The sequence below is a fragment of the Leptodactylus fuscus genome, chromosome 1 (genome assembly GCF_031893055.1).
Source record: "Leptodactylus fuscus isolate aLepFus1 chromosome 1, aLepFus1.hap2, whole genome shotgun sequence".
NCBI classification, from domain to species: Eukaryota; Metazoa; Chordata; class Amphibia; order Anura; family Leptodactylidae; genus Leptodactylus; species Leptodactylus fuscus.
The window spans coordinates 225,184,635-225,209,748 of NC_134265.1; the positions used below are offsets into that span (position 1 = coordinate 225,184,635).

Sequence of the window (25,114 nt, forward strand, 5' to 3'; positions counted from 1 at the left end):
CGGCATCGGGTTAAAGAAAACCTATCACTGTACTTTTCAATTTAGTAATTACACTAATAACTATTTTCTTACAACTGTACATTACTACATTATTTCTTCTAGAAATGTATGAATAAATTGACAACTGGACACAGTCTGGCACTTGCAGCACTGATTCAACAGTTGGGGGGGGGGGGGGGGGAGACCCTCCAAACCAGTAATACATTGTAGGTGTGGTCTGATTAGAAAATTAGAAATATATAATTTAAAAAAAAAAAAAAAAAACTATGCTTACCTTTCACATGAGGAAGCACTGATTCCAATGCAGACTTTCTTAGCATCTATTTTCATAACTGCAGAGGACAGGGGATCCATGAACATAGATCACTAATGAAACCAATCACCTGCCTCTGCGTTATATGGCACCTCCCTGCTGAGACCAGTAACTGGCTTTATTGGTGAATTGTGTATAAATAAACCTCCCTGCTGCAGCCATGTAAACATACCCTAGCGTTGAGCAATGGGAATCAGCATTAGAAGTGGCGGCTAGGATGAAGGACAAGTATAGCTTGGATTACTTTTTTCATCATTCCCTGCAGCTGCCTTCAAATTTATAAAACCCCTTGAAATTAGGGTATGGTGCTACAGAATATATTACTGCTATATAAAAGAGGATACAGATATTGGAACAAGTTAGATTTGTTTGTAGCAATACATCACACATAGAATATAAAGTACACAATTACTAACAGTACCTACATGCCTGTTGTGAAGTAGCAGTGGGCACCATCACTTTTGCATTACATGGCTTTCATGCACTGCTTTACAATGTCCCACAATTACAAGTGTGAAAAGTAACAACAATTATTTGCTCTACCTCACATTTATTGCTAACTACTTGTATAGCCAAAAATAGATATGTACAACAAAACTATTTTCCAAAACTAAAAGGATCGGAGAAACACTTTTAGTAATCCTGGTCAGCCAACTTTCTCAGACCACCTAAAGACAACAGACGCATCACATAATAGCAAACAAAGACATAAAACCGTTATTCATTCCTACGACTGAGGTCGTGATTTTCTCAGTACAGAGGCATGGTCTGCATTCAAAGTGCTACAAAAACTACATCTGTACACAAAACTCACAAAAGTAAACAAAATTAATAAACTTACAATACAATGAGTGATCGCTGTGCTAACTTACACAGAAGATTAAAAAAAAGAACATGAAGATTTTAGTTACCTCTTCTATATAACACCTTGCAGTCATCCCATGTTAGTGTGAATTGTCTCTAAACTTTCTGCTTGACAAACTTGCTTGTGCAGAGAAGCGCTTCATTTAGTTGCTATTGTCTGAAGGGCACATACACAGAGATGCAATATCTACTCTGACATTTTCCCAGAATGCCCCGACAGTGCTCAGGGCAAGGAGCACAAAAAAAGAAAGTTGAACAACTTCCCCTCTATCCACTCCTATAGAGTTCCACCCTCTTACTCATTCCAGCACCCTGTGACCTCCCCCTTCATCCAAGACCTGGCTGCACTGACTGCATAGAAGAGTGAAAAGCACATGACCACTTCATTGTGCATCTTGGAATTGTTCAGAGGCTGATACAGCCTGGTGGTCACAGAGCTTGCTGCAATGATATAACCTCTTCATTGCCAGGAAAAGGACCAACTCCATTACATAGTGAGGATTCCATCGCTTGCCCTTTGTTCTCATGCGATTACAAAAGTTTCCTGCATTAAAGCTTTTTTTTTTGTTAGATTTTTTTGCCTTTTAGTTTTACTAGTTATAATTAACTATAAATAAATTCCTTATTTTGTTCTCAAGTATCTAGCATGCACTGTGGCTATATAGGAATACTACGAGCAGGACATTATTTGTATGTTCAATTTATATAAAACTGTTATGCAACAAACTTTTAGGCCAGGGCCCTACAGGACGGAAACGACATGATTTGCCTGCCGCGTTTTGCAGTACGGACAAAATGGATGGGATTCTAGCGAATTCCATGCCCACTTTGCGGTAGAAATCGGCGTGCGGCCATGCCGAGCATGTCAATTATACCTATGGAAACATCGGCAGTTTCCCCATAGGTATAATGGTAACAGAAAGTCCGCAGAGGAAAATGCTGCACACTTTCTGTTTAAAGTACTGCAGGAAGAACTGCGATGCAATGCTGCCACGGTTTTTCCCGCAGCGCTTTTCAGCTGCGGGACATCCTTTGGGGCCTTAGCCTTAAGAAGTTCATGAAAGAGGTTATAATAGGTTGTGATAAATCAGAAGATTCCATAGAAATAATAAAGTAAATCTGGAAAAGTCAAGCAGCTTTCTTCAAAGAGGTTTTCAGAGGGTTTTTTTTTTGTTTTGTTTTTTAATTTAACCAAAGAGTCAGAACCTGTAAAAATAAAGAACAGAAGCAATACTCATCACTCCTGCTCTACATGTATCACACTCTGGTCACTACTTTCTGGTCCTACTCAGTCCGCAAGAAATACCACTCAGCAAACCATTGCCTGGGGTAAGTAATCACCGGGCCAGTGATTGGACAAGTGGTTATTTCCTTTATGTCAAGAGGGTTTAGTAAATACAAAATTGTCAAAATGAGTATTGCTTCTTTTACTTTCAGTATTTGGTTTAAGAAAAAAAAATAAATTTACCCACTGAAAACCCCATTTAAGAAATGGTAGTATAGGAATAAAAAAAATCTCATCCTAAGAAGATATGTTGGCCTTATAGATAGATATAGAGATCCTTAAGGCTAAGGCCCCACGGGCCATAAACGCAGCGGTAAAGTGCTGCGGGAAGAGCTGCCACGTGAACGCACTGAGGTTCTTTCCGCAGCGCTTTGAAGAGAAAGTTCACAGAGTTTTCCTCCGCGGACTTGCTCTTCCCATTATATCTACGGGAAAGCCACCGGCGTTTCCATAGATATAATTGACACGTTGCGATTTGCAAAGTCGCAACGGCTTTGCAAATCACAGTGTGTTCGCACTGTGTTTCTTTCTGCAAGGTGGGCATGGGATCCCAACCCCTTTGCTTGCACTGTAAAACGCCGCAATTTTTCCCGCAGCATCTCCGCTGCGGGCAAATCGCAGCGTTTACGTCCCGTGGGGCCCCGGCCTTACTAGTTCCACCATGGGGAAATTCAGTGTGTTACAGCAGCATAGATAATACAATAATACAAATGCTCCACGGAAAAGGCATTACAGTGACAGTAGGTACAGATACTAAGATTTAAAAAAAGGGGGAATATCACAACTTAAGGATCTTTCAGCTCTCTGTATGGATTGAACTACTCTTAGCTCAGTGTTAGTTGTACAGCCTAACTGAAGTGGGGAGGAAAGACTTATGATAGCGCTCCTTCTCACACTTGGGGTAAAGTAGGCGGTCACTCACAGTGCTGCCCAGTGCTGTCATGGTCTACATGGAATGGGAGTTACTCTCCAGCATGACACTCACCACAAACAATATCCTTCAGTCACCAAACACCTGTACTGGGTCCAGGGGGCTCCCCAAGACAGAGCTGCCCTCCTAATCAGCTTGTTGAGCCTATTCCTATCCCTGGTTGATATGCTGCTCCCCCAGTAGGCCACTCCAAGGAAAATGGCTGATGCCACTACAGAGTTGAAAAAGGCACTAAGAAGTACCTCCTGGACTCCAAAGGCCCTCAGCCTCCTGAACAGGTAGAGCCTGCTGTGGCCCTTTCTGCGCAGCACATCTAGGTGATCAGCCTAGTCCAGCTTATTATTGAGGAGCACACCCAGGTACTTATAGGTCTTGACTATCTCAATGCCCGTCCCCTGGATGTCCACTGGTTTTGGAGCATATGTCCGCTAAGTAAAGTCCATCAACATCTCCTTGGTCTTCCCAGCATTAATCCTGAGGTGGTTCCACTGGCACCTTTCCACAAAAACCCAGTTCAAAAAGTAGTGTAGGATCTACAGTATACAGGCAGCGTGTACAATGTTAAGTTACAAGATGTTGCTTACGTAATCTCAAGACCATGCTACTTGTATACGTCAAAGAGATAGAGCTGCAAGCACAATACATTACCGTCTACTGTATTAAGAACTGTAACCGTTTATGTGACACCACATTGTTTTGCAGCTGTCAGAAGAACAATTTGCATGTTATACCAAGGCACTATGCATTGTTGTAATGAAGACAACATTCAACGCTTTTTACTCTACTCCTACTTGGCGTGTCCTAGAATTATGAAGACTAACAAAAATGTAACCTGTGGACTAAAGCAATGGCCACATTCTATGAAGCCAGTTTCCAGGAACTCATTGGGACAACTGGTATTTTAGGTCTGGAGTATTTATTACAACTCAATTACATATCTAACAAGAAATGGCAAGTTATCTATACCAGCTCTGATATCTCTAACAAGCTAGGAAGATTATTAACAAGGAAGCCACAATGTGGCAAGGTAGAATATGGGGTAAGAAAATTAATGGAAAGAACTTACTGATATTCTAGAAAAGGTATATAATATGTCACAGAAAGCAGCCAACAATGTCTTCATGACCAAGTCTCTGGCATGCCCACTAAAGACTAGAATAACCATGATGGCTTTTCCACCAGTTATAACAGTCATTTTAACGTCACATCACGGCACCAGGCCAGTCAAGTGCAGGAGGTCTGTATTACTTCCTGCAGGTCATATCACCCAACTTACTATAGGTAAATTCAGCTTCAGGTTTTTGCATGTGGTTTTTAAGGACAAAACCTAGTATAGATCATAATGTGAGAGAAAGTTTATAGGAGAGGTGATGCTTGTTTTCTTTGTTTTTCAATCCACTCCTGGATTTATCTTCAACTACTTTAAACTGCATCAAAAAACATGAATGTGAAAATGCAGACTGCGCAGAGAACCTAAAAGAGGAAGACTATATGGACAAAACTATCCTGAAGCTTAGCAGTCACATACCCAACAATGAAACTAAGAGAAGCACGCAGCTTATTACACGGACTGTCCCTGTCATGTGGGGGGAGGGGGAGGGCTGCAAACGTGAGCCTGTAAGAAGAAGAGCTAGTCCTACTTAAAAGTCTTGTTCTACAGAATGGGAACTCACCCTCACCAAGATCTATTGTATAAGAAAAAATGTCTTTGTACCGTGTTAGCCAGTGGATATGAAATGAAAGAAATTTTTTGAGAGGTGTCCTCAGTAGTTGATACCTTTTTTAATGGCTAACTTAAAAAAAAATTTGATGACATATCGATCTTTCGGGACTCTATAGAGGTCCCCTCATCAGGATGGTATAACACAATTTCTGAAGGTAGGCATATACATACAGAGGAATGGAGTGTTAGATGCAAAATAGATGGAAAACAGAACATGTAAATAAACAGTTTAAAAACATATATTTGATATCGTGTACTAAGTGTCCTGGGGGCCTGTATGTAGGTGAGACAGGACAGTCACTTAGGATGAGGATGAACTCACACAGACATACAATTAGAGAACAGAGAATGGACCTCCCTGTGCCAAAACACTACTGCAATGAAAATCATAATATGACCAAGGACATGAAGATCCTGGTACTAAGAGGAAATTTCAGAAACAAAAAGGATCACCGCATATGGGAGATTAAACTCATGATGACCTTCAACACTCTCCAAAAGGGACAATCAGGCAAAAATCAAGCACAGGGTTTTGACGTTTTACAACCACTAGACACCACGTCACTGATCAAAAGAAGCCATAAACCCAGAGAACTTTCCTGTGAACTGATATATATGTTTTTAAACTGTTTATTTACATGTTCTGTTTTCCATCTATTTTGCATCTAACACTCCATTCCTCTGTATATATATGCCTACCTTCAGAAATTGTGTTATACTATCCTGATGAAGGGACCTCTATAGAGTCCCGAAAGCTCGATATGTCATCAAAAAAATTTAAGTTAGCCATTAAAAAAAGGTATCAACTACTGAGGACTTTTCTCAAAAAATGTCTTTCATTTCAAGATCTATTGTGTCACTTCACTGACTCTTGTCTTCCTGCTACTTCTGCCAAATACTATCATTTACATTATTCCAGGCCATTATATCCTATAGCCTAAACTACTGTCTGATCAATGGTCAGGTTCCCAGCAGAGAAACTTACTACACAAAGTCAGGTAACAGGATGAACTGTAACTACGTATATAAAAGGTGGATGGCTGTTAGAATTAGAAATATAAAATGTATCTAAAAATATATCCGTAAATATGGTACAGATAGGAAGGTTTACAACTAAAATGTGGCAGTGTCCAATGGTACCTTGATCTTCTCCAGTCAGCATTGACCATGGTCCCCCAACTACACTTCTGTATTGTGCTTAAAATAAGAGAATATTTTCTCTGTCAGCATGTCAACACTGTCGTATGCGAAGTGGCTGACTAACACACTTAGTGTATTTAACAAGTTTGCCATAGTTGGTCTGTGAGGTGGCAAATTCCCAGGCATTCCCTTGGTCAGTGCATTGGACATTATATCATGTGACCTCCATTTTTACAATTGTATTTTTACAATTAAGGGCTAGTTCACACGGGGGCAATGAGGCAGATTTTGACAGCAGATTTTGCCTCAATATCTGCCTCCATACAATGGTGGTCTATGGAGACCGCTAGCTTTTGTTTTGCTGCTAGCAGAAAAACAAGCGACATGACCTTTCTTCAGGCGGTTTCCACCTGAGGAAAGCAGTAGAAGTGAATGGGAGTCAAAAAACACCTAGTTTTTTTTTTTTTTTTTTTTTTTTTTTGTACAGTCCATTCACTTTAGGGGTCTGGGAAAAACTGCCTGGCGTTTTCTGAAGCAGTTTTTACCAAAAACTGCTCCAGAAAACACTCCAAAAAACGCCTCAAGGTCAAAAAACCACTTCCTTAATTAGGAAGTGGGTTTTTTCGGGACCAAAATAAGCCAGGCGGTTTTTATGTGTGGACTACCCTAAAGGGTACACACAGTCAACATACAGAGGCATAGAATTGTTCATCTGACCATAGCAATATCAAGCAGTCTGTAATGTAAATTGCAGCTATATTACTGCCTCACACTGTTACGTAACACAGACATTAAACCAGACATTAAAATATGCTCAGATGTATTTAGAAATAATGCAATACTCCTTTAAACAACTGCAAGCTACATTAGTCAGGTTGCATCAATTTTTAAAGGGGTTGTCCCACGTTGCATACTCACCAGTCTTCGTTTCTTTGAAATCTTCTGTCTTCCGGCTTTGTTTCGTCATTGGTGGGTGGGGTCACATATGCAAAGCCAAGCGGCGAGATGCCGCCGGCCCTGCGTGCGCGCTCATACACCAGTCTAGCCTTCACAATGCAAATACAGACCCGGTGTCGGGTCTGTATTCGCATTGTGAAGGCTAGACTGGTGTATGAGCGCGCACGCAGGGCCGGCGGCATCTCGCTGCTTGGCTTTGCATATGTGACCCCGGAGCGGAATAACAGCATCGCTTCTGCCGCTGCTTGCTTCATGCAGGGCAGAAGCATAGCGATGTTGCTGGCTTGAAGTTTCACCTGTGCCGGCGTCTAACTGTCCCCGGCATCCGATGTAATAGAGAGGCGGATGCTGGGGACAGATAGTGATGTTGCTGGCTTCACCTGTGCCGGCGTCTATCTGTCCCCAGCATCCGCCTCTCTATTACATCGGATGCCGGGGACAGTTAGACGCCGGCACAGGTGAAACTTCAAGCCAGCAACATCGCTATGCTTCTGCCCTGCATGAAGCAAGCAGCGGCAGAAGCGATGCTGCTATTCTGGGGGGGGGGGGGGGGGGGGGTCGGAGGAGCGGAATAACAGCATCGCTTCTGCCGCTGCTTGCTTCATGCAGGGCAGAAGCATAGCGATGTTGCTGGCTTCACCTGTGCTGGCGTCTATGCTTCTGCCCTGCATGAAGCAAGCAGCGGCAGAAGCGATGCTGTTATTCCGCTCCTCCGACCCCCCCCAGAATAGCAGCATCGCTTCTGCCGCTGCTTGCTTCATGCAGGGCAGAAGCATAGCGATGTTGCTGGCTTCACCTGCGCCGGCGTCTAACCCTGTGCCGGCGTCTAACCCTGCATTGGCGGCCCCTTCCCCCAAAGGGTAAACTACCCCCCCCAGGCTCGCTCCCGTGCACTTAGCCCCTCCTCCCTCCTCCTGAGAGCAGGCAGATACATCACTTGACTCAGGTGCAGCTAGGTCAGGGCTGTGACCACAAAAAATGAATAAAGTAATATAGTGGACAAACAAAGCAGTTTTGCTGAAGCAATGTATTTAGGAAAAGTCTTACAATCACATTAACAAGCAGTATAGATAGAATCCTTGTGATGGGACAACCCCTTTAACTATTCATTCATTTTTTTTTACTCAAATTTGTTTTTAATACAACATAAAATAAAGGAGTAAGGTAAAAGAAAGTGTCTCTCACCCAGTTGGCACAATGTAAATACCATTTTAAAACGTGAAATAAAGTCTGTCATTTTTAAAGTAATCCTTCTTCAGGTTAGCTAAGATCACCACAAACAACAAAATATCCCAAAATATGGTGATTATTAGTTTGCTAAAGCAGCAATGAGATGTGCCTTACCTTCCTGAGATTTCCAGCTCCTCACTTGTTTTACTTATTTCAGCTTCTGTGGTATCATCCAACCCATTGCCATATGTTATAGTTATTCCACTGCCAGAGTCAACTTTAAGAAACTCCTGTTCTCCATCAGACGTATTTTTCTCCAAATACTGGTTGCTTTCCTTGATTCTCTGCTGAATCATAGGTGTGAGTGGCATCTCAAAGCTGAAAAAACTATCTGGCTCATAGTATAAGGTGTCCAATGACTCCACACTGTAATACAAAGATGTATTGTCCAGTATGTTCTCAAACTGGGAGCTGTACAAATCCGTCGAGTCCTCAGAGCATCTCTTTGATCTAAAGGTATCTTCATATTGGTCATCAACCACAATCCTAGGACTTGAAGAAATATAGGAAATTAGAAATAGACACTCCAAAGCCAGTGAGGAATTATGTGGTCACTTATGTAGTTTTTGGGTAAAAATAAACTATTTGAGCAAATTGCTGCCTTATGTTAATTCATCACTTACTCTGCTCTTCCCTCTTGGGGCTCCAGCCTATAGATCCACAAAGACTATGCAACTCCCTAAACGTCCATCCACATACTACAGCTGCCACGCTAAGGCGATGGTTTCATAATTGTGAAGGTAATTCCTAGGCTTTACCTGCAAAATCACCTAGTGATTGGCCACCATGGGGTAGGTGCAGTAATGGGCTTGTGGATGTACCTTGTGAGCATGAAGCTATAGCCCTTGATTATATGGTAATAAAACAGCAATTAAATTGTACACTTTGCTAGAAATATTATTTACAAACATTAATTCTAATTTAGAAAACAGTGACAGATGTTCACACGGGGAGTTTCCAAGCTCAAGTTTTGTTTATGATCTACAACTGATTTTGCTTCCAGATACATTAAGTGAGAGAACATATAGCAGAGAAATCGTATTCCTGCATGTGTAAACACAGCCTAAGAACCTCCCGGTAATGGATATACGTGTACATTTGTTCTCATGATCGCTAAAGATTATTAGCTAAGGATTATTACCAAGTAGTGAACTTTAACTAATAAAAGGAACAATTCTTTTAAATAGGAAAGTCTCCAAATCTGTTTTGCTTGCTGCTTAATAGAATGAAACAGACTAAACGTCTGTTTCATAAAGTTGCTTAGCTACCTACCTTATGCGTCTCCCAACCCTTACCCAAAACATTATTTCAGTAAAGTATCAAACATGTACTTTACAAACTCCTGATCCTTTCATCTCAGGGAAGAATCTTTCCGCCAATGGTGTCTTGACAGCAGCTGAGGCTCGGTTCACATCTGCACCCAGTCTCCATTCCATTATCTGCATGAACAATGTGGAGAGAAAAGCGCTGCAAACAGTGCTTTTCTCTCCACATTTTGCACCTTTTTGGGCAGAAACCAAACAGAAACCACGCAGATCCCATTAAAGTCTATGTCCCAACATTGATTTTGTATAGCAACATTTTATGTGGTGCAGTATTGAAAACCTTTGAAATGTTCTGACACATCATGCCCACCACATTACCAATGTCTAGGACGCATTTCAGATCTGATTAGTCAATAATCCATGCTGATTCGGTGTTATAAGGTTATTATTAATGGAGATACTTTATCGTAAGACCTCTAACAAAACCTTCAACTATTTTAACAGCCAATGAGGCTTCCCAGTCTCTGGGATCACTTTTTGACCATTTTTTGTATATTGGCACAAGGTTTACGTGTTTTGCGGGACGAACTTTCTATAGTGCTGAAATATTAGAATCAGTAGACCCGGGGTGTACAATCAGGGCCCAGTGAGTTGTTGGTTTTAGTATTTTAAAGATGCCTCTATACTACTTCTTAGATTAAGCAGGTAACATTTAATGTAGAATTTGCCTGATTTCTAGTCATGTCATCCCTCATTACATTCTCCTGTATAAAAACATTAGAGAAAACATTTAATAGATTAGCCCATTTCTCATCCTCCTTCACCATTACTCCCAGACTATTTTTGAGAAGGCCCATAGCCCTAGTTTTAAATTTCTTGAAGAATATTTTGGGGGTTATTTTTACTTTCCCTACCTATGAACCTCACTGTCTTTTCCATGTTTAACCATTTTTTGCTTTTTTTTATTATCTTATTTTTCTCCTAATTCTTTGACGCCTCACTTTCCCAGTTTTTATTTATTTATTTTTTTAAACCACAGTGATTTTCTTTTATTCCGTATACATTTGTTCATAATTAAGTTCTAAGTAAATACAGTTTAAAAGTCACAAATTGAGGGCAACATGGTGGCTCAGTGGTTAGCGCTGCAGCCTTGCAGTGCTGGAGTCCTGGGTTCAAATCCTGCCAGAAACAACATCTGCAAGGAGTTTGTATGGTCTCCCCATGTTTGCGTGGATTTCCTCCCATACTCCAAAGACATACTGATAGGGAAAATGTACATTGTGAACCCTATATGGGGCACACAATCTACATTAAAAAATAAAATAAAAAAAAAAGGTTACAAATTCCTTATCGAAGGGGGCCACGCGGTGGCTCAGTGGTTAGCACTGCAGCCTTGCAGCGCTGGAGTCCTGGTGATCAAATCCCGCCAAGGGCAAAAAACCATCTGCAAGGAGTTTGTATGTTCTCCCCGTGTTCGCATGGATTTCCATCCCTTATTCCAAAAGACATACTGATAGAGGAAAAAATGTACATTGTGAGCTCTATGCAGGGCTCACAATCTACATTTAAAAAAAAAAAAAAAATCCTTATCCATGTCTTTTTGACACCAGACTTCTGAAGTGCAGGTCTTAATAAATTCCCCTATACAGTTCAATTTATTAGTATTGGTAACATACCTGTATGGGAGCACTGAGGGGAACTGGAGCACCAGGAGGAAACTGGACTACATAAACACTAGGAGAACATGCAAAATTCGATACTGCCCTTGGTCAGAATCAATTCCAGATGCTTACCACTGAGGCACCACACTGCCCAATTCCTTGTATTATGTTTCATTGACTGAGATCAACACTACGTACCTTTGGGGAATTTGAACGTGTCCTGAAATGTTATCACTGTGTTCTGAATCTTTTATGAAGACTTCATTGTCTACCCCATCTTGAGTACATGTATCAGAGGCACTCCTAGGCCTCTGCATCACAGATGAAAATGTTGATCCTACTGAACCTCTAGTCCTCTCAGGTGCTGGAATGTAACTGCTAGTTCCTGGAGATATGAGGGATGCTTTATCATTTTGTTTTTCATCAATTGTAGAAGGAGAATTGTCCTCCCATTTTCCAGCCTCTTCTGTTTGTACCATTGAAATATCCATACCGTTAGCAGCATTTTCTAAATATACTGATTTAATAGCACCATTATTCTCTTCTGTGCCAACAGTTCTTTCCATTGAAGCCTCACTGTGGTCCATGATAGTTGACGTTGAAGAAAAATTCAATTGTGACTTGGGAAAATCTGCAATCTCTGTGATTTGTGATAGTGAAGATTCAGAGAGGGTTTCTTCTTCAGAAATAGCTGCTAGCTCTCTCTCTACATACAAAAAGGATTTCCTTTCTGGATGAACCACTGTAGGAGCACTGGATGGCTCTTCCTGACTTGGAACCATAACGTTATCTAAGTATTCTAAAGGCTGAGAACTTTGGACATTAGGATTATCCTTTATGGTCTCCAAGTTCCTACTACCTTTAACTATCAAATTACATTCTGGTTGAACGTGTCTGTTAGTCTGCTGAGATGTTACTGGGGGTTCTGGAGAAAGCGTATTGTCTCCACCATCATCCCCCTCTAAATGTTGAGACCTGCTCTTTAATTTGTCATGTAAACATTGCTCAGAATTGTCCAGCAAATTGTCATTCTGTGTATCTGGACAGGGCTCCTCCAGTCCTCTTATATCTTCTGGGCATTGTGTCTGTTCACCTAAACGTCCATATGCAGCTCTAAATGTGTCATTCTCCCGGTGCTCGGTTGTTCCATATTCAGGGAATTCATTGTTGACACTAGCAGTCTGTGGAAGTAATCTTGTATTTCCAGGGTCATCTATTAAAAAGAAAGAAATATAAATATAACCATAATAATCCATATTGGAAGTATGTAGAATAATATTGGAAGTATGTAGAAAACAATTCACATTGTATATACTGATCCTAAATTTTGTTTTATCCGTATTAAAGGGATACTAAACTTTAAAAGTGGAACGCAATACACATATAGTAATGTGCCCTATAGATAAACCTGCAAGTTTTTCAGCAAGTTACAAAAACAGTCCGTATTTTTCGGACTATAAGACGCACTTTTTTTCCCCCAAATTTCGGAGGAAAATGAGGGTGCGTCTTATAGTCTGAATGTGGGTTTGCAGCATGGCCGCGCTACTGCCACCGCTGGTTTTCTTCAGCGGCAGTAGCGCGGCAATCCGCAGGCCCCGGCAGCTAAGACAGTCCCCGGCATCTGCTGTAATAGACCGGCGGATGCCGGGGAGTGTCTTAGCTGCCGGGGCCTGCAGATTGCCGCGATACTGCCACCGCTGGTTTTCTTCAGCGGCAGGAGTGTGACAATACTGCAGGCCCCGGCAGCTAAGACACTCCCCGGCATCCGCCGGTCTATTACAGCAGATGCCGGGGACTGTCTTAGCTGCCGGGGCCTGCAGATTGCCGCGCTACTGCCGCTGAAGAAAACCAGCGGTGGCAGTAGCACGGCCATGCTGCAAACCCACTGCTCCTCCGCAGGTCCCGACAGTTAGTTAGCCCCCCCCCCCCCCAGCCTCATACCTTTAGTGACGCAGGCCGGCTCCTGCACGGCGAGGCCGCAGGAGCCGGCCTGTTCCGATGACAGCCGGGAGCCTAATGAAGGCTCCCAGGCCTGTCATAGATATATATTACTATCGCGGCTGGTCTATGACCCTCCGCGATACTAATGTATAGAATCTCCCATAGACGGCAATACACTTGTATTGCCGTCTATGGGACTTGCAATCAAATGATTGCAGGTTCAAGCCCCCTAGGCGGGGGATATTAAAATAGTAAAAAAAAAAAAAAAAAAAACACTTAAAAAAATATAATAAAAAATAAAATAAATAAAAAGTTCACCTCCTTTCCCTAGAATACATATAAAAGTATAACATTACTGTGAAACATATACATTAGGTATCCCTGTGTCTGAAAATGCCCGGTCTACACCTGGCCCCACAAAAAAAACGCCCTATACATCCCCGTACAGCTGCAGGGTCACCTGTCAATGTGGCCTTGCAGCTGTTCCAAAACTACAACTCCCATATATTAAATATTTTACCATTTTTTGCCTGAAAATTTTTTTTCCCTATTTTTCTCCTCTAAAACCTGGGTGCGTCTTATAGTCCGAAAAATACGGTAGTTTTGCCAAAATCTTGCAGACAAAGAAGCCCTTCCCTCCCTTCATCTTCAGCTGGAGACTAGCTGCTCTTTTTCAGCAGTGTGCACATGCATGACATAAAGACTGAAACAAGACGTTCAAGAAAGAGGGGGCGGAGCTTAGAGCCCATTGATTATAATCATATAGTGAGACAATGCAGAAGGACATGAAACAGTGAGCAAGTCCAACTCCATACCAAACACTACCCTTTGTATGGATGTTCTGTGATTTCATTTATGCTATGTTGAGGAAGCAACAGTTGTTATATACTTTGATAAAAAGCAAAACAAGCACGTGATCAGCGCCGCACCTCCCATGAGGCGACCTGAAGCGAGCACTCCAGGCGGCGCTATGCCAGGGCCTCAGGGAGGGCGGCATTTTTGCTAACCTAAGCCAGTCCAGGACAAGCTGTCCTGGACTGGCTTAGCACCGAGCGGTGGTTTGGGGAGGCCACTGGAGCAGCGCTGCTCCAGCAGCCTCCCCTCACGCTCAGGCAGAGCACAGGCAATCTCCGGGCCTGCTCTCTGCCGGCGAACGGTGCTAAGCCCCGCCCCCTTCGAGTCGCCACGCCCCCTCCGCTAGGCCACGCCCCCCACCACTCTGCCCCCTCCCCCCGGCGGGGGGGGGCTTTCTTCAGTTCGCCTCGGGCGGCGAAAGGGGCAGGATCACCCCTGCACGTGACGTGCATATGCCTTCAATGTGCAAGATGCCCAGTTTAAGCTACTATCACATTTGCACCAGTGTACATCCAAGGAAAATTTGTCAATTACCAGATGAAATTCCTGCAAGCCAAGTTTTCATCCATACATATCGGGGGAAGGGGTAAAAGAAATAAAAATAAAAATTAATTAGCCTCCAGCGAGCATTCAGAAGTCTCAGTGAGCACTGCCTGCTGTGTGTACAGCACAGGCTGCTACTGATGATGATGGTGATGATGACGACGACTACTCATAAGCCTTCCCTGCTCTCACACATAGCAGACAGTTCTCGCTGAGACTTCCAGGTGCATGCTGTAGGCCAATTAGCATGTGAATAAAAGTGGGCTCATTCAAAAACTATTAACATACAAAAGGTACGTGTGGAATAGCCTTTCTAAAGGCTATGCAAGTATGTGCTTCGTTAAAAATTACTTTCGCAATGACAGAGCCCCTTTAAAGGGCAAGCATTGTTGCCATAATAGTCAATGAGGTCTGGGAGAAACACGGTGGCTCAGTGGTTAGCACTGGAGTCCTGGGTTCAAATCCTGCCAAGGACAACATCTGCAAGGAGTTTGTGCTGTCCCTGTGTTTGCGTGGATTTCCTCCCATACTCCAAAGACACACTGATAGGAAAAAAAAAATGTAAATTGTGAGCCCTATATGAGGCTCACAATCTACATAAGAATAAATACAGTAAAAAAAAGTCAATGAGGTTCCTCTGAATTCCTTTTTACGTCCAGCTCAGACTCCTGCAATGCAAATCTAGTCAATAAGATTTAGGAGCAAGAAGCATCAGATTTAGCATTCAGTAGTCTATAGTACAGATTCATACAGTTTATTGCCACCTTTGATAGTATTCTGAATGCCAAATCTGTCTATTTATGCTACATTGTAGGGGATTTATCAGTAAAAGACTTAGCAGATTTAGCTTACAGCCTCACAAAAAAAAAAAATATATATATATATCATGACCAGCTTTCTCAGGCTCCTGAACAGAAAATCTAAGTAGCCATTCTATGGTATGAGATGAGGAGGTTTCAGATTAGTGTGGCACTGTTGATTATGAACTGTGAAGACATTAGTTATATGAAATTGCTCTTAGTCTAGGTTCACACTGCTACTAGTTAGTACAATGGCCTGAAAAAGGTGGACGAAAAAGTGCTGAAAGAGACTTTATAGTCCGGTAGTTTCAGTTTAAAAGAATAGACACCTGACACCATTATAGTCAATGGAGTCCATTGGGCACCATTGGTGTCCACTATTTTAGTGGTCCGTGTCTATTGTTCTGGTCCCGTGACGGAACAAAATAACGGACACACGGGCACAGATTTGAGCATAGTGTAATGACAAAAAAGATAAATGATTTGTTACAACTTGTTTGCTTATTTTCTGAATGGAGGAGAAAGTTCTGCATGCAAAACTAGGTGCAGCGTGAACCTAACCTAGGCCTTTGTATGAATCTAACAATATACAGTATATATTAGGGCAACACCCTGTGTTAACCATGACAGCTCTACAATGTTACCCAGCTTTGTGACCAAGGACACAAATCTAAGGGGAAATTATTGCTGAATAAGTGGCAAAGAACAGTCTGGGAAAGCTGGGTAACAATACCCTAATTTGCTGTACATATAATACATACAAGCATATGTAGTACCAAGGCAACTGCAAGTATGTTGTATACCCATGGATGACTATCTGCAACTCCTGAAAAGCAAATCCATTTAAATAAAGAAGCTCCAATAAGCTGTGTAAACACTTAAGTCCTGATCCTATGTGTATACATAATATCAGAACATGCTATATGTATAATATACACTGGAAAGGTTACTAGATCTATATACTACTATTAACAACATACTGTAGGAGACACCTTGCAATATAATGGCCACAGTAAGACTGGATTGGGACAATAGACTTGACAGATTATCACAAAAAGTCCACTGCTCACACAGTCACTGGAATGAGTTTTCTCACATCAGTATCTACAAAACTGATGAGCTAAACTGACGATCAAAACATTATGTGAACAGGCCCTTAAATACATACAAATCAGTTACTGTAGGACACAAGTAAAACAAACCACACTTGGGTCCCACAAAAGAACAGACTGAAACTGATCTGCTTTATTTAACATCGATGTTAAAGCGGATGGAAAATGATCATTTACAGTCAGTTTTTAGTATCCACAAAACTGATCAGTTAAGCAGATCACCAAAACATTATGTGAACGGGCCCAAAGATGGAGCCCCTTCCATTTACATTTAATGTTAAAAATATGACTGAATTTTTCTTCTGTCAAGTTTGTTTACTTTCTGAAGAGAAGAAAAAAGTTCTGTATGAAAAACATACAGAATGAATGAATGAATGAACATGACAGAAGTTTTTTTTTTTTTTTATATATAGAGATGCCCCCGAGTGAAAAAAAGATCACCAAATCTTCATTTAGTTTCCAAATATTTTTGAGCACAACATAAATCTAATAAAAGAGGACAGAGCCAGGGTTCTAGCACTTTACACAGTACAACTAGCTAGCATTTATTAATTCCAATTTTATGAAATATTATTTCTGTGTATATTGCAATATAAATGTAGTAATTTTAAGCCATGTAACTACTAGTCTGCACGGTTCAATGAAGTTATGACTGTAAGATTGCATTCCACCACCAGAGGGAGCTGTTGTACATAGATAGTATCAATTTACAACAATTATGGTGTTCTCAAAAATGCAGACTAATAAAAACTTGATGCTTTAGGACAGCATTTCCCAAATTTTTTGAGTTGATGAGCACTATTCAGGGCAGAAATTCTGTAGGGAGCACTTAACATAATTTTACATAAAGCCTACATAGGTGCCAAAGATAACGAGCAATATTAACAATGGGGGGTTCTAACAAATTGATATTAGATAATACATTATCTATGAACTTTATTCAAAATGTTTTCTTTTTCAGTAACCGTTAAAAAAATAAGGAACTTAACTACATATAACGAAAAACAAAAATCCTGAAAACACATCCTATTTTTTAAATCAAATTATTTCAGCATCAGCAACCTTTTCAACACTGCAATTGTCGTATCGCCCAAATCTGGTTCTGGATAATCACAACATCCATATTTTAACTTTTTTAACATAATACTTGAACATTCCTGTTGGATGTTGAAGCCGCTGCTCCTACCTAGCTCAGCCTGGCCTACCTATGTTACTTGTTTAATATGCTTCATTTGGATGACATGTAAAAAAAAAATATTGATGGCACTCACACTTACAAATGAATTGCAAACATTTTGCAGGCCAAAAAAAACTGCCATCACACACACACTATATATATATATATATATATATATATATATATATATATATATATATATATATATATATATATATATATATATATACACACACACACACACAGTCCTATGAAAAAGTTTGGGCACCCCTATTAATCTTAATCATTTTTAGTTCTAAATATTTTGGTATTTGCAACAGCCATTTCAGTTTGATATATCTAATAACTGATGGACACAGTAATATTTCAGGATTGAAATGAGGTTTATTGTACTAACAGAAAATGTGCAATATGCATTAAACCAAAATTTGACCGGTGCAAAAGTATGGGCACCTCAACAGAAAAGTGACATTAATATTTAGTAGATCCTCCTTTTGCAAAGATAACAGCCTCTAGTCGCTTCCTGTAGCTTTTAATCAGTTCCTGGATCCTGGATAAAGGTATTTTGGACAAACAATTCAAGTTCAGTTAAGTTAGATGGTCGCCGAGCATGGACAGCCCGCTTCAAATCATCCCACAGATGTTCAATGATATTCAGGTCTGGGGACTGGGATGGCCATTCCAGAACATTGTAATTGTTCCTCTGCATGAATGCCTGAGTCGATTTGGAGCGGTGTTTTGGATCATTGTCTTGCTGAAATATCCATCCCCGGCGTAACTTCAACTTCGTCACTGATTCTTGAACATTATTCTCAAGAATCTGCTGATACTGAGTGGAATCCATGCGACCCTCAACTTTAACAAGATTCCCGGTGCCGGCATTGGCCACACAGCCCCAAAGCATGATGGAACCTCCACCAAATTTTACAGTGGGTAGCAAGTGTTTTTCTAGGAATGCTGTTTCTTTTTGGACGCCATGCATAACGCCTTTTTTTATAACCAAACAACTCAATCTTTGTTTCCAAAATGAAGTTGGCTTCTCCAAATGTGCTTTTGCATACCTCAGGCGACTCTGTTTGTGGCATGCTTGCAGAAACGGCTTCTTTCTCATCACTCTCCCATACAGCTTTTCCTTGTGCAAAGTGCGCTGTATTGTTGACCGATGCACAGTGACACCATCTGCAGCAAGATGATGCTGCAGCTCTTTGGAGGTGGTCTGTGGATTGTCCTTGACTCTTCTCACCATTCTTCTCTGCCTTTCTGATATTTTTCTTGGCCTGCCACTTCTGGGCTTAACAAGAACTGTCCCTGTGGTCTTCCATTTCCTTATTATGTTCCTCACAGTGGAAACTGACAGGTTAAATCTCTGAGACAACGTTTTGTATCCTTCCCCTGAACAACTATGTTGAACAATCTTTGTTTTCAGATCATTTGAGAGCGGGCTGTCCATGTTCGGCGACCATCAAACTTACCTGAACTTGAATTGTTTTGTAAAGAGGAATGGTCCAAAATACCTTCATCCAGGATCCAGGAACTGATTAAAAGCTACAGGAAGCAACTAGAGGCTGTAATCTTTGCAAAAGGAGGATCTACTAAATATTAATGTCACTTTTCTGTTGAGGTGCCCATATTTTTGCACCGGTCAAATTTTGGTTTAATGCATATTGCGCATTTTCTGTTAGTACAATAAACCTCATTTCAATCCTGAAATATTACTGTGTCCATCAGTTATTAGATATATCAAACTGAAATGGCTGTTGCAAACACCAAAATATTTAGAACTAAAAATGATTAAGATTAATAGGGGTGCCCAAACTTTTTCATAGGACTGTATATATATATATATATAATTTTACATGGTATCCACATGGTAGTTGGTCAGTTCTCCAGTGATAGCACCCCCTGAATTAATTTTGAGTCTTTAAGAGTCGAGTATAGATGACCTGTCACCAACTCTACCAGTTTAGTTCTTAATATGTTTATAGACAGCACTCCACTGACTGGCGAAGTTCCAGGGTATGTACAAATTAGGGTATAATCTGGAATTTTTTTGTGATCAAATAAATTTCATTTTATTTTCTATAGCTATAATAGGTGCTATGTAAGGGGCAATTAGTGACAACAGGCAAAATGAGTACTCAGAATCAATGGAGGTGGCGAGAGGTCCTCTTTAAGCTAAGTGAGTCATTACAGTAAATAGTGTATGAGAGCAGCAACAGTACCCTCTCTGACAGTAGTGCCAGTATTGCTATTCTTCACTGAATATGGTTTGCCAGGGTGGCACTGTGCTAAAGAGATGTCAGAGCATCTGTCCTTCCATATAAGAACTAACGAGGGAACAGATTAGACTCTACCAATTCTTCTAATAAAGCATATTCTATCAATGTAAAACCAATGTAAGCATGCAGCAGCACGCTCCTGGATCTCAGACATGCACAAACATTATATATTTTTGACATAGTTTTTACGGTTTATACTGCTTGTGTGTTTTATTGCAGCTTTGGTCCATAAATAAATTTAAAAAAAAAAAAAAAAAAAAAAAAAAAAAACACCATACACAAGCAACCATCTTTTGCCCGGAAAACCCCTTTAACTATGTTGTGTATTTTGCCTTGTCTTTTCGGGGTTTTTTGTTTGTTTGTTTTTTTTGTTTATCTAGTGTGGGGGTTTTTCCTGCCCAATTTCTGATTATTCTGGATTTGGCATTTTGCTATTGATTTCTTTTTTGAAGGGGGGGGGAGGGAATTGTAAAAAAAAAAAAAAAAAAAAAAAAAGACACATACCCCTTAAAGAGAGTACACAATAAATTAGATTAAAAAATGTCCAGAAAATATCTAAAAACAGTAAAAAAAAAATATAATAATAATCATCATCAGCAGCAGGATAGGAGTTGGTTAAGTTTTTTTTTCTAAGAAAAAAAAATATTTGCAATTTGCAATTGAAGCATCATGGTATGAATGTCCATGATTGACAGATAAAAGCACTCCAACCACAGAACCCTGATGTAATGCTAAATACATTGCATGTAAATTCAAGCTTGAAGGCCCTGCAGTAGTAGAATTCACGAGTTTGCTTGCATACATACCCATGTGACATATTACTAAATGCAACACTACTCAGAGAATCCTTGGGAATGTAAACTGTTATTGTAGCATGTCAGCTACCCTGCTTATGAATCCCGGATGCATTCATGGAAGACAAATTCTGAGCACTCGCTACAGGCAGCTGAGAATGCTACATATTCCATTCATGCATTAACTAAGCAGGACCACAGATTAGAAAACAGCACAGTGTGAAACAAGACTGGGAGAGAAGAAAGTATGACAGTGATGTGTTACTAAACTTCTCAGGTTATTACTGCTGTACATGTTACAAAAATTATATGCAATATAAAACATTTGTTCACAAGAATTCATTTTTGGTACTGTGAACTATTGCACATTAATGAAAAACTGACTTGTAATGGTATAAAAAGAAACATACGGTACACGTGTGGATTTTTTCAGTGGATTTGAATAATAGGAAATGTTCCATTTTGTCAGTTTTCATGGCCTGATAGACCAAGTCATTGGGCCATTTTTAATTTTTATTTATTTTTTTAACTTTTGTCAAAGTGGATTTGATCCGTTCGATGGTTGTTAAAATACATGAGTGGGTTAATTCTAGGGGGAAAAAAAATTGTTTTTTTTAACTGTTATATACGGATGGCAAACTGATGCAAAATAGACAATAATGGATAGTTAGCCAGAAAATTAATGAAAGTTAAGTAAAACACTGAAGAAAGAACAGATTAAAAATTGGACCTCACTTACCCAAACTCAATGGATTACTGCACCTTTATTAGAAAGTGCAGCTGACAGGTTAGCCTTAGGAAACCTTCCCTCAAGGTTATGCATAGAACGTATTAGGTTTCTGCTAGATTACATGGTTTCTAACCTACATTTTTCCCGCTTTGAGCCATACTCTTCACATTTAGTTGACCTGCCGTATTAGCCTGTTGTTTTTGGACTTTAAGCGAGCTCAAAGATTATATGGACCGTCAGTACCATTGTCCATACCAGTCTTTCTATTCAGCCTTAGGGCCCCTTCACACGGCGTAAGCGCGCCGCCCATTTAGACACGTATACACGTGTCCGAGCGCGGCACTTCAAAACAGAGCCCATTGGTTTCAATGCCGATATATGCGCGCTTCCCATTGAAACCAATGGGCTTTGTTTTGAAGCGCCGCGCTTGGACACGTGTATATGTCTCTATATGAGCGGCGCGCTTACGCCGTATGAAGGGGCCCTAAGCCACCTGCTTTCCAGTGTGCACAATACAAATGGTTTCAATTTATACTGCTGGCAGCAAGAATCTATATTGCCTCCAATTGAAAGAATCTAAACCTCTATGGGACCCTTCACACAGAGTTACGCTCTGCTCATTCTGAATGTAAAACTCATTCAGAATGAGCGAATAAAAACCAGATCCCATTGGATTTCTATGGGTGCTGGCATACACGCGCTACTCATTGAGGCTTTTTTTTTTTTTTTTACCTATTGCTTGCAATGTGATACGCGCATATATATACCCCCCCCCCCATATATTAGTTCCCCTAGCCTAATTATTCATTCTAAATTTTATATATATATATATATATATATATTTTTTTTTTTTTTTATATAAGGAGATACTACTATTAACTCTAGGGGAACTATTATATAAGGGGGCATGTATACAAAGGAACTTTTCATAATTCTTGGGGGAAAGAGAGTTTATTTATACATAGAGGGAGGAACTATTAGTAAAGGGGCTATTTATAAGGAGGATCTATTAATAACTATTAGCCCCCCCCCCTCCTTATTAATAATAGTTCACCCCAGCCTTATTAATAGTTACTCCCTATATATAGCTCCCATTTTGCATATCCTATCCTATTAATATTATAAATGTGAAAGTTTGTGTGTTTGGATGTTTGTTCCTCAATCACACTCAAACGGCTGAACGGATTTCCTAGAAATTTCACACACACACCTACATATTGGCCAGGAAGGGGTAATAGGCTACTTTAAAAGTGTCTCTCACCCCAAAACGCCACCGCAACCCTCCAAAGTTGTCGCCTGGTCCACTGTCAGGCCGGGCATGACGTCAGCGCAGGTAGTTAGACGCCACTCCTATTGGTGCATGGAGATGTGTGGGCGGGATAGGGAGCCAGGACAGCGACCCATAAGTTGGCGGCGAATTGTGGGCGTGGCCACTCCTCCTCCGGGGACTCCTCGCTGAATATGGCGGCTGGCCGCATGCTTCCAAACGCCGCTGACATGCCGCCCGGCCACACATTGCCTCAGGCCAGAGTAGCATGCAGCAGCACACCCAGCCCAAACAAGCCCAGCCGCACCTACCCTTGAACTGTGAGACCGGGAACACACACAGCACGGAAAGGACCGCACACACAGAAAGGACACACAGCTCCCCAGCATCTACATCCACAGGGAACGCCGGCTTGCTTAAGGGGGAGAGGGCTGGGGGGGCACGGGTGATCGGTAGAGACCGGGGGGTGGGGGGTTGCTGGTTTGGGGGAGGTGCTGGTGGTAGGGATTACAGAGGGGGTGGGGGGGTAAGGGGAGAGCTGGGGGCGCGGGTGGAGGGAAAGGAGAGGGCCGGAGGTGCCGCAGCGGGGCCGTGGGGTCCCGGCCCACAACGCTGTGGGAGGTGACCGCAAGGAAAGGGCTGTGGGGGCAATTCAGGTGGATCGCGCAAGGGTGAGGGGACAGCGGACGAAGTCGCAGGTTATAGCTAGTGTATGTATATATTTTTTATTGGAGGAATCATTATTAATAAGGCCAGCTGGGGAATTAAAGTTAATGAGGAGGTATTATTACTGAGGTTGAGGAAATTTATTGGGGGGGGGCTATATGTAAGGAGGAACTATTACATATAAGGGGAAACTATTCCTGATGGGGGGGGAGAGTATTACTTATAAGAACGAACTATGGAAGCCTTCGCACAGAGTTTACGCTCCGCTCATTCTGAACGTAAACTCGTTCCGAATGAGCTGCGTTAAAACAGATCTCATTGATTTCTAGGGGTGCCGGCATACGCGCGCTACCCATTAAAATCAATGAGAGGCTTTTTTTACCTATTGCTTTCAATGTGATACGTGTGGGGTCCAACCTGAAAGCTGCTAGTAGACAGGATGCAGCACGGCTACTATTCATGTAATAGGACTGGCACAGCAGCGCCATCCACTGTATAGTGGTAGTTCTGGGTAATTGCAGTAGCATTCCTATTACTTGAATAGTACTCAGAAGCAACTAGAACAGATGATCTGTGTGGGGTTCGGGTGTTGAACCCTGACAGATCACATACTGACATACCAATGAGTAGTCCTGTGGATAGATTGTCAGTATAAAAGAATAAATTTGGGGCCAGAAAGTCCGTTAATTGTTCTGATGTTTATTAGGTTAGAAGTCTGTGGAGTGCTCGGCTATGGTTTTGATTCACTACGCAATGTAATGGAGCTAGTTAAAGAGGAATCTGTGGGGGCAGCCTGGGCATTATACTGTGTGAGAGCCACTAATGGGTTTTACACTATGTGTGGGACCATCAAGAAGGCATTATAATTTGTGCAGGTCAGGTACTTCTATGTGGTGCTGATGGAGAATGCCCCATTTAAGAAACCTTTGCACAGGGCCCACCAATGTGTTAAAACTACTTGTGGACCCCCTGAATGTAAACCAAATCCACTTTAAAGAAAAAAAAAAATACACACACACACACACACACACACACACACACAGCAGCTGTAGTCTATGGGGGGCACTGGGTTTCTGCAGAGTTGTAACACAAAAAGGGTGGAAAAATGTGGGGAGAAAAGGCAGGACTCCCAAGTGGAGACAGGGCACAGATGTGAACCTAGACTTATCTACACAAAATAGGAAGGAAAGCAGTTAGTAGAGTGACTTTTAGGCTAAAACCACACACTACAAGTTCACAAATTCAGATGGTTTAAAGGGGTTGTCCCATCACAAGGATCCTATCTATACTGCTTGTTAATGTGAATGACTTTTCCTAAATACATTGCTTCAGCAAAACGGCTTTGTTTATAAGAACGAAGAAAGAAGATTTTACAGCAGCGAAGACTGGTGAGTATGCAACGTGGGAATACCCCTTTAAGTTTGTGGATTTCATGGGTAGTACATGCGGCTATCCCAGGTTTACCATTTGTACTGTAAAGACTGATCTGAGGCTAAACTGACATGCTGGGCGTTCAAAACCTGCAACACAAAATACTTTGCCTTTTTTTTTTTTTTTTTTGCAGTGTGTGGATAAGATTTG

The 25,114-nt window shown here is 41.2% G+C and overlaps 1 protein-coding gene across 4 annotated transcripts in view; it reads right to left on the minus strand.

Annotated features, from left to right (window-relative positions):
* The window catches only part of PSD3 (pleckstrin and Sec7 domain containing 3), a 396,137-nt gene that overhangs the window by 255,346 nt on the left and 115,677 nt on the right, over window positions 1–25,114 (minus strand). For 3 of the 4 annotated variants that reach the window (XM_075283716.1, XM_075283717.1, XM_075283718.1), the window contains 2 exons: window positions 11,568–12,582; window positions 8,558–8,935 (listed from right to left, as the gene is read on the minus strand). In XM_075283716.1, coding sequence (XP_075139817.1) covers window positions 8,558–8,935; window positions 11,568–12,582 — 1,393 coding nt within the window. Of the gene's footprint in view, window positions 1–1,224; window positions 1,393–8,557; window positions 8,936–11,567; window positions 12,583–25,114 lie in introns of those variants that run through there. The other variant, XM_075283719.1, reaches the window with a different exon arrangement.